The 9885-nt window shown below is 40.7% G+C and overlaps 1 protein-coding gene across 1 annotated transcript in view; it reads left to right on the forward strand.

Annotated features, from left to right (window-relative positions):
* The window catches only part of LOC123251804 (chondroitin sulfate proteoglycan 4-like), a 188186-nt gene extending 178656 nt beyond the window's left edge, over window positions 1–9530 (forward strand). The window contains exons 12-13 of the mRNA XM_044681120.1: window positions 4502–4685; window positions 7413–9530. Of these exons, the coding sequence (XP_044537055.1) occupies window positions 4502–4685; window positions 7413–9457 (2229 nt within the window). The 3' untranslated portion in view covers window positions 9458–9530. The remainder of the gene's footprint in view (window positions 1–4501; window positions 4686–7412) is intronic.
* The last annotated feature ends 355 nt before the right edge of the window (window positions 9531–9885 follow it).

Consider the following 9885-nt stretch of genomic DNA (forward strand, 5'->3'; position numbering starts at 1 on the left):
TATACCATGGGAACTCCCAACTATCCCTTGCAATGATTCTTCTGGGTTCATGGGTGCTCCCTTTGTATCTGCTATATATTTTATTCACTTTTTCTTTAATTGAATATGTGCTACATGTTTGAAAATTCACTGTGCTAGGTCTTGCCTGAGAGAAATACAAATATGAATAAAATAGTCTGCCCTAAAAGAACTTCTAATTCAGTAATGTTTCTCCCAAGGCAGAGCGGAGAATTAGCTTACTTTTGACTTAAAAAAAGATAGCTAGAAATGATGGAGCTCAGAGAAATGGGACAGCCACAATTCTAACCTTGCACAAAAATGTTGGTGGAATCCAGTGTTTACATAACCTCTGATGGATATCCGAAGAGACAGATGTTTGATAGACAAGGGTGGAACCAGACTTTGCTTTGAACTCATAGATCTAAACCTCTTAGTAACTGACAGATAACTACAAATTATATACCTGTGCAGATATAATCATGCATTTAGCAAGAAGAGAAATGGTGCCATGCCTTAAGCCTGGAAGGAACTCCCTGCTCATGCCAATCCATTCATAATTTGGACAGTAGTTCTTCTGAGTGGGAAAGGACCGTTGCTTGTTTTTCCACACTCTCCCTTGGCCTGCCCTTTGCCTCTGGGGCTTTTACCATGTGTAGTGTTATGACAGTCTTTTTGGCCAAGTTCTGCTTATCTTCCCCCGCCTAAATAATTGGCTCATCCTAAGCAAGTCATAAGAAGTGGAGTCATTGTCCTGCCTTTCATGGTTTTCTTTTAATCTTAATGAGTTCCTCCTGATCTCAGAAAGCCCAGCTAGTTTTCTAATAAGGAAGGAACCTTTGGAAGATAAGTTTAGACTCAAAGAAAATCAACACTTTTCTCCCCAAACCCAGACTGCATCAGAGGAGCTCAGGACAAAGTTCAGATTGGACTGTGGAGGGCCCTACAGGGACCCTCTTTACTCAGACAGTAGGAAGGCACTGAAGTTTATATGGGCATTTGTTTATTGTTTGAGAAGATAAATAGCATAGCCACTATGAAGGATGGATTGGTTCCATTATAAATTCCATTTTAACATTCATGTTATCCAATCTTAACCAGGGGCTTACTTCCACACAGCAGTCCTTCTGTCCATCTCTGACTCTCTCCATCACAATTCTGGCATCTGTTGTTCCAGACATCTAATTCCAAATGCCACCTTCATCCACTCTCTCAACAGTGACTTCTACTCCTACTTTATTATCTTTCCTATGATGCTACTGAAAATAATTTCTCAAAGGTGACCATCCAGTGGCCTTTTCTCAATCCTCATACAGGTGTTGACAACATCCTCTCTTAGAATGCTCTCTTTTCCCTTGGCTTCAATGACCTTGCTCTCTGTTGTGTCTCTTTCCTCTTTTTATACCATTCCTCAGTATCCTTTGCCAGTTCTTCATCCATTTCCCAGACCTGGACCCTCTTCTTTTTTTCTCCCTACACCCTTTTCTTTGAAAGTTTCATTTGATCCCATGGGTTAAATTATCACCTCTATACAAATAACTCCCTAGTCTTTCTCCTGGACTGTAATTTTGTATTTTCAGTTTTGCCAATCTGATAGATAAGAAGTGAAACCTTTAATTTGTATTAGTGAATTGAAATATTATTTTATATGCTTATTGTTGGCTTACATTTCTTCTTTTGAAAACAGCCTGTTTATGTCCTTTGACCATTCATCTATTAGAGAATGACTTTTGAAATGTTCTTTCCCTCATAAATTCATACTCTGTCCAAAGCAGGGGTTCTGGAGTCCGTGGATAAACTTAATTACATCTACAAACTTGGATTGGGAAAAAATTATTTTTATTTTTACTACCTTTTAACTGAAATTTTAGCATTTCCATTCATCATGAATTTAAAAAAACTGACAATCATTATTCTGAGAAGGGATCCAGGCTTTATACTATAAAGGGGTAGAATCTATGACAGAAAAAAAGTTTAAGCATCTTTGATCTAGAGGTTAAAAAGACTTTATATATTTTACAGGGAGTGGCTTGCAATATATAATATTACATTAATACTAATTCTTTTCTTCCATTGACATAAGTATCAAAGACCAAGGAGTATCCAAAATAAGTCCTTCTCTTTGCTAACAAACTATATCCCTTCTGCCATGAGAAAGCCAGGTTTACTTTACTATTTAAAATTATTGGAATTGGATAGCCATACTTTCAAGTTTAAGAGACTTCCTTCTAAAGTGAAGCAGATCACCACCATCCCTATCCCACCCCTAACTCAGTCAACTCTCAATGGTTTTACATTTCCTCCAGAAGCAAATATAAAATCCTCTGTCTCCTTCCCACTTTTCCAGTCTTCTTTTTAAACCCATACCTTCTATCTTTGAATCAATACTATTAAAAACAAAAACAAAGAAACAAAAAAAAAGCCCTTTCTTTCTGCCTTAGAATTGATACTATTATTTTTTTTAATCCTTACATTCTGTCTTAGAATTGATAATATGAATTGATTCCAAGGCAGGAGAGGAGTAAGGGCTAGACAATTGGGGTTAAGTGACTTACTCAGGATCACACAACTAAGAAGTGTTAGAGGCCACATTTGAACCACCTTTCCGGGCCTTTTATAACTTCTCCTCCACATATTCTATGTTCTAATGAAACTGGAATCCTTATTTGTTCCTCAGAAAGACTAATTCATTTCCATGTTCCAGTTATTTTCACTCATAATTTCCTATCCCTGGAATCCTCTCTCTTCTCTTCTCTCCCTCCTTTCACCTCCTGGTTTCTTGGCTTCTTTCAAGTGCCAATTAAAATCTTCTGCAAGAAGTCTTTCCTGATTTCCCCTTAATGCTAGTATCTTCTCACTATTGATTCTTTCCATCATATTCCAAATATCTGTTTGTCCATAGTTGTTTTTGTGTTGTCTCTCCATTTTTCCTGTGAACTCCACAAGGGCAAGGATTTTTGTTTGCTTTTCTTTGTATCCCTAGTGTCTAACACACTTCCTCACATATTTGTTATTGTTGTTTAGTTGTTTTTTAGTCATGTCTGACTCTGCAACTCCATTTGGAGTTTTCTTGGCAGAGACATTGGAATAGTTTTTCATTTCCTTCTTCAGTTCATTTTATAGATGAGGAAACTGAGGCAAACAGGGTTAAGGGACTTGCCCAGGATCATACAGCTAATAAATGTCTGAGACCAGATTTGAACTCAGGAAAAGGAATATTCCTGACTCCAGGCTCAGTGTTCTATTTGCTGCACCACCTAGCTGCCTCTCCTCTTTTAGCTCTCCCTAAACCCCAACCAGTATCAACCACTATTATGTAAACTTGTTCTTGAATATATATAAGTTGGGCTATATTATCCCTTTCTCCTTCCTCTCTTCTTCTCCCTTCCTCCCTAAGGTGGCAAGCAACTCGATCTAGGCTATACCTAGGTGAAGATCATAGTATTTCAAAATTAGAAAGGATTTTAGAGCTCATCTGATCTAACTCTTTCATTTTGCAAATGGGAAACTGAGGTCCAAAGAAATAAGATGACTTGCTTAAGGCTAAAAGGATATTAAATGGAAGAGCCTGGATTTAAACTCAAGACCTTCTGACTCCAGATTCTGTGTTCTTTCCACTATGACATTTCAAATGTTATTTCTTATTTGAACAATAGATTTGGATTACATATGATTAGGATATATCTTTTCAAAACATTGTACTTTATCAAGTAGTCTTTGTTTCTCTGAAAAAAAAAATGGCAGCATTTACTGATATCAAAGCACATTAGAGAGGCATTTAGGTTGCCCAGTGGCTAGAGAGCCCTGGAAATGGGAGATCCTGGGTTCAGATCTAGTCCCAGGCACTTCTTCAGTGTGTGACCCTGAGCAAGTTACTTAACCCCAATTGCCTAGGCCTTAAGCTCCTCTGCCTTGGAACTGATACCTACTATTGATTCTAAGACAAAATGTAAGAGTTTTAAATTTTGAAGGGGGAAAAAAAGGAAGACACTTTAGATGACTGTTTTTTTGCCTGATTTTTTTTATGCCTAGCCTTAGCACAACTGGAAGGCTCTGAGCATGGCACCCAATATGTGCTTAATAAATGTTGATTGATTAATTGATTATCTGTGAGGTCCTCCAGTTCCTTGAGGCCATGGCTGTTATTCATTGTTGTTTTTGCATCCCCGGCATTTAACACCATGCTTGTCATATAGTAGATATTTAATAAGTGCTGGTTGGATTGAATTGAGTGGATTTGAATTGAACTGAGTGGTTCAAAGCATAAGTTCACTTTTTAGCAAAAGCAGGGTGACTTATCATGTATGATGTAGAAGGGATTCTTGTTCAGGTCTGAATAACCTGAAGTCTTTCTCAATATGGGAGATTTTTCGATAATCGGAATGCAAAGGAAAATTAAATTGAATAAAACTCATGCAGATCCTGGCTTCCAGTTTTATTGTCTTTTCTTGCTCCTACCAGAATCTTTAAAGCCAATGGCTGATTCTTCTTGAATTTCAAACAGGTCGACGAAGGTCTGATATTATATAAGCATACAAACAGTGAGCTTCAAGGCTGGGATGCAGAAGACTCTTTTACGTTCATGGTGTCCTCACCTCCAACTGTGCTAGGACCCCAGGTGTTTCCTATTACAATCTCATACGATATTAATGAGCCTGGTCAGCCCAGTCACCTTCTTGCAAATACAGGTAAAGTGACTAAAATGTGAGACTGTTGTGTTTTTGTGATCAACTCTGGCCAATGTTGGTAGTGAGAAGAAAGAGCAGGACTCCAAACTCTCCCTCTGACTTTTTAATCATGCTGATGACAATGACCTCATTATTTGGGGCATATGTGTTTAGGGTTCTTCGGTACCTTGCTATGCATTTCCTTACCTATGTGCTCTGTCCATCTCTATTCTGTTTCCTTCCTAGCTGGAAAAATTTTTTAAGTTATTTGCACTAGGATGACTAGGAAATTATGTAATTGCTTTTGCTGAGAAGGAATAAATAAATGTATTAGTTTGTTAGAAAGGGAGAAAAAAAGTTTCAGGTAACTTTCCACCCTTTATCATAAATGTCCCAAAGGCATTTAGCAACACGTCACCAGTTCAGGATTTTACCATACCGTTGACCTGAAATTTCCAAAAGAATAATAGTAGGAAGAAGAATAAATAAAAACTTTTGGGTTTTTTTTTGTTGTTGTTTTTAAACCTTTACCTTGTCCTAGAATTGATACTTAGCACTGGTTCCAAGGCAGAAGAGCTATAAAGATTAGGCAATGGGGGTTAAATGACTTGCCTAGGATCACAAAATTAGGCAGTGTCCAAGGCCATATTTGAACCCAGAACCTGATTTTCAATCCACTGAGCCACCTAGCTGCCCCCTTTATATTTTAAAATATTTTGAAAAGATTATTTCATTGGATCCTCACAAAAACTTTGTGAAGTAATTTTTATGAGTACTAATCTCTTTTATAAATGAGGAAACTGGAAATCAGAGATGTTATGGTCCCAGATATGGGACTTCAAGTAAAATCATTTGATGCTACATCTAGTACTCTTTTTGCTCAACCATATTACTCTCTAATGGCAAATGACAGAAGTTTTTCATGGCCTCTTGAGCCATACTGGCCTGTGTGTTATTTCCACACACAGTGCTTTATTGTCCAAGGGATTCGCTAGTCCCTTGTCTAGGATGTCATCCCTCCCAGCCTCCAACTTTAGAATCCTTTGTTCAAACCCCATTTCCTCTAGCCTTTCCAGATCCTTCCAACTTCTAGTGGCATCCCTTCCAAGGTTAGTATCCATTTATTCTGAATTTATTTTATATATTCTGACATATATGTTGTCTCCCCCATTCCCTATTAGAATGTATGCTCCTCGAGGGCAGGGACAGTATTCCCTGTTCTTATCATAGTGTCTGGCACTTGATAAGCTCTTTTTTCTTTTTTTTTTTCACTTAAACTCTTTTTAATTTAATTTAAGTTTAATTTAATTTAGTTTAATTTAATTTAAACTCTTTAAAAAATAAACTTTTTTATTTAAACTATTTAAATTTTTTTTTATTTAAACAGTATGAAGTGTCTGAGGACAGATTTGAATCCAGGAGTCCTTGCCTTTAGACTTGATTCTCAATATAGCAAGCCACCTAGCTGGCCCCTTGATAAACACTTAATAAACACTTTTGATTGATTGGGTTTGGAAGTTGCACTTATGACTATGTTTAGAGTAGGGTCTGTAAAAGTTAGATCAGAAAATTGAAATCTACTAAACTAAAACTCTTCCATAGAACATGTGGTACAGAAGAGATCTTGTGTTCTCAGAGGCTCTGCCCATGGAACACAAGCTTGATGGATGCTAACCTACCAAGTTGAAAGGTTTCACCTGACTCTGTATCTGTCACAAAAGAACTAGCCTAGCCTAATTTAGAGAGGCTCATCTCCAGATGACTGATTGTGGAAGCCAGGATTTGAACCCTGGAATGTTTGTTGGACTTAGAGTCAGAGGTCCAGGGTTCAGATGGTGAGTGGCAACTCACCAGCTTTGTGACCTTGAGCAGATCTTTTTTTTTTTTTATGGACGAATTTATTTAATTTGTTTTTCTTTTTCTTTTGAATATTTTCCCATAGTTACATATTTCATGTTCTTTCCCTCTTCCCCAAACCTACCTAACCCCACCTTAGCCAACGCACAATTCCACTGGGTTTTACATGTATCATTGATCAAGACCTAATTCCATATTATTGATAGTTAGACTAGAGTTATCGTTTAGCGTCTACATCCCCAATAATATCCCCATCAGCCCATGTATTCAAGCAGTTGTTTTTCTTCTGTGCTTCTCCTCCCACAGTTCTTCCTCTGAAAGTGGCTAGTTTTCTTTCTCATAAGTCCTTCAGCATTGCTCTGAATCCTTACATTGCTGCTAGTAGAGAAGCCCTTTATGTTCGATTGTACCATAGTGCATCAGTCTCTGTGGACAATGCTCTAGTGCATCAGTTTCTGTGGACAACGCTCTCCTGGATCTTTGAGCAGATCTCTTAACCACACTAGGCTTCTGTTTCTTCATCTGTAAAATAAAGGGCTTGGCTTGGACTAGATAGTCTCTGAGGTCTTTTTAGCTCTAAATGTGTAATACTATGATTGGCCTACAAGTTGTAAGAAGGAGAAAACAACCTTAACAAGGAACTCATAGATCTTTTGAAACTGAAATGAAAGAAACTTAGCAACAAAAATAGAAAAGCTCTTTTCTCCCAAAACACAAATTTAACAGTCTGATTTGATCTGTATATTTTAATGTTTGAAAGCATCTAATATTCTAGACAGCAAAGATCACTCAAATGCATAAGAAACAAAGAAACCATGTCTGAATGGGGAGGCCATCAATTTGTCACATACAGATCTGTTCTAATAAAATACCATTCTTTTCTTTTTATAGGAGCTGTTGTCCAGGAAGGAAGGAAAGTCTTAATTGATAGATCTAAGTTAGATGCTTCAAATCTCCTCGTTAAATTGCCTGAATCTCAGCGAGCTGCCTATGAAGTCTGGTACCAGGTTACATCTCTTCCCCACCATGGTACAATCGTGGTTGGAGAGAGAAATGTTACCAAAGAAAAGCCCTATTTCTCACAGTACATAATTAATAAATATGGCATCACGTATCAGCATGATGACTCTGAATCCCTTGCGGATAATTTTACCTTCTCCGTTTGGTTGAACCAGAAGAGTAAGTCTGCTGAGAAACCAGAAGTGGGCTTTCTTGAAGAGGTGTTTAATGTCACCATCTCTCCTGTGAATGACCAGGCACCGAAGCTGAAGACAAAAGGACTTTCTCTGAAAGTTCTTCAGGGCAATAGGTTGCGGGTGGGGCCTGACCATCTGAAAGTGGAAGACCTAGACAACCCCCCGGAGGAGATCGCATATGCTGTGATCAGCCGCCCTAGCAATGGCTTTCTGGCCAGGACTCCCCGTCTAGACCTCCCCATTCACCAGTTTACACAAGCCGACATCGATAACGGCCACTTGTGGTTTGTACAAGATGGAAGCCCAACGTCGGGGGTGTTTTACTTTAGTGTGACCGACGGCAAGCACAGTCCGCTCTACAAACTCTTCCACCTGGAGGTTATCCCTATCTCGGTCACCCTTGTGAATCTGACTGACCTGCTCCTTCCCCAAGGCCAGACCTCGGTCTCCATCACCAGCACACATCTGTCCGCCATGACCAACGGGCAGAGCACCGAGATGACCTACGAGCTTCTCCAGCCCCTCCAGCATGGGCACCTGCTCATGGAAAACGAACGAGTCACTCGCTTCAGGCAGGCAGATTTATTTTCGGGGAGACTGTCTTACCACATGACCAACCTCACCGCCTTCCAGGACAAGCTGCAGTTCGCGGTGTTGACGGCGGAGAACAACCTGACGGGCCAGACCCTGCGCATCCGAGTGCAGCCTTTGCTACGAGCCTCGCCTGCCCCGATCATTCCCAACAGGATGGCCTACCGGCTGGGGCGGAAGGACCTGGACGCTACGGATCTGGCTCGTCTGACAAAGAGCGTTCCCACATTCGAGGTCACAGAGCCGCCCGCCCATGGAAGACTTGTACGGAGGGCCAGTGGCCGCGCCGAGCCCGAAGGAATTGACCTGTTTACCCAGATGGACATTGACCAAGGCGTGCTGATGCTTGACACGCGTGCGAACATGACCGGCGTGGAGACACTGAACGATTCCTTCACCTTCACGCTCAAGGCCGACCACGTCCAGCCTGCCGTAGGCTACTTTCCCTACACCATCGTGCCTCCGGATCCCTTCTTTGGGCAGAGTTTTACCCCGGAAGTGCCAGCGCCGTCAAACGGCCCGCCCACATCAACAGTTTCTCAAGAGAGATCTTCCGTCTCCCTAGGACCGGCGGCACAGACCGATGGCCAGAGGAAGACGACACAGGCGAGAAGCCTGGATTCAGATCTCTGGGGGAGTCAGAAAAAGGGACATGTGGTGGCAGATGCAGAGACTTCTAGAACCCAGTTCTCCTGGCCCAAGACCACCTCTGAAGCAGGCTCAAGGACGGCCGGAGCATGGCCCAGAGAGAGCGGTAATCCCCTGATGGTCGTCGTACCACTTTCTGTCGCCACTTTTCTGTTGATAGTGGCCGTGATGTCACTCTGTATTTGCCTGATGTGCCGCAAGGTAAAAAAAGCTAAACCCGTCGTGGACCCTCAGGCCAGCCTAGAACCCAGGACTCCAAACCCAAGCCCAGAAAGGAGTGCCACCATCCCCTCTGTCACAGTGACACCCCTTAAAAGAAGCTCCAGCAGCCCCGCAGTCAGCCCTTATCTGCACCCAAGATGTCAGCAGTTGCTTGCCCCGGTGGCTAAACCAGTGGAGAAAATATCTCTCTGGAATTCCTGGATGAATCTGGATCCAGAAATGGTCCAGCACTGTCGGAAGACCAATCCAACACTTAGGCGCAATCAGTATTGGGTCTAGGCGACCATAAAAACTTGCTGAGTAGTTCCCATTCCCAACATCTGATAAAGGATCCATGGTATCTCCCTTTGCCAGTTTTTGATGTTATTTATTTTTATATGTCTTTTATAAGAGGCTCCATAACCCTGAAAAGTTTAATAGAGCTTATTCACAGTATGTTTTCCATGAAACAGAAAAGTCAATTTGTAAAAACTTCTTACAAAAAACTTCAACTCTTCTCCTTCATATGAGTTTTTCAGTACAGTACAATATCAGTGACTAAGTATTTTTCTTCCAAGGTACAAGCAATTCTCAAGTCAGACTTGCCTATCTGGAAACTGGTCCTAATGCAGGAAAACTGGTTATTTTTTTTCATTGGTTTAACTAAGTCAGTTGGAAATGCAAGAACCTTTTCAGTGAGCAGGAGAGGCTATTTATTTATTGACTCA

The sequence above is a fragment of the Gracilinanus agilis genome, chromosome 1 (genome assembly GCF_016433145.1).
Source record: "Gracilinanus agilis isolate LMUSP501 chromosome 1, AgileGrace, whole genome shotgun sequence".
Lineage (NCBI taxonomy): Eukaryota > Metazoa > Chordata > Mammalia > Didelphimorphia > Didelphidae > Gracilinanus > Gracilinanus agilis.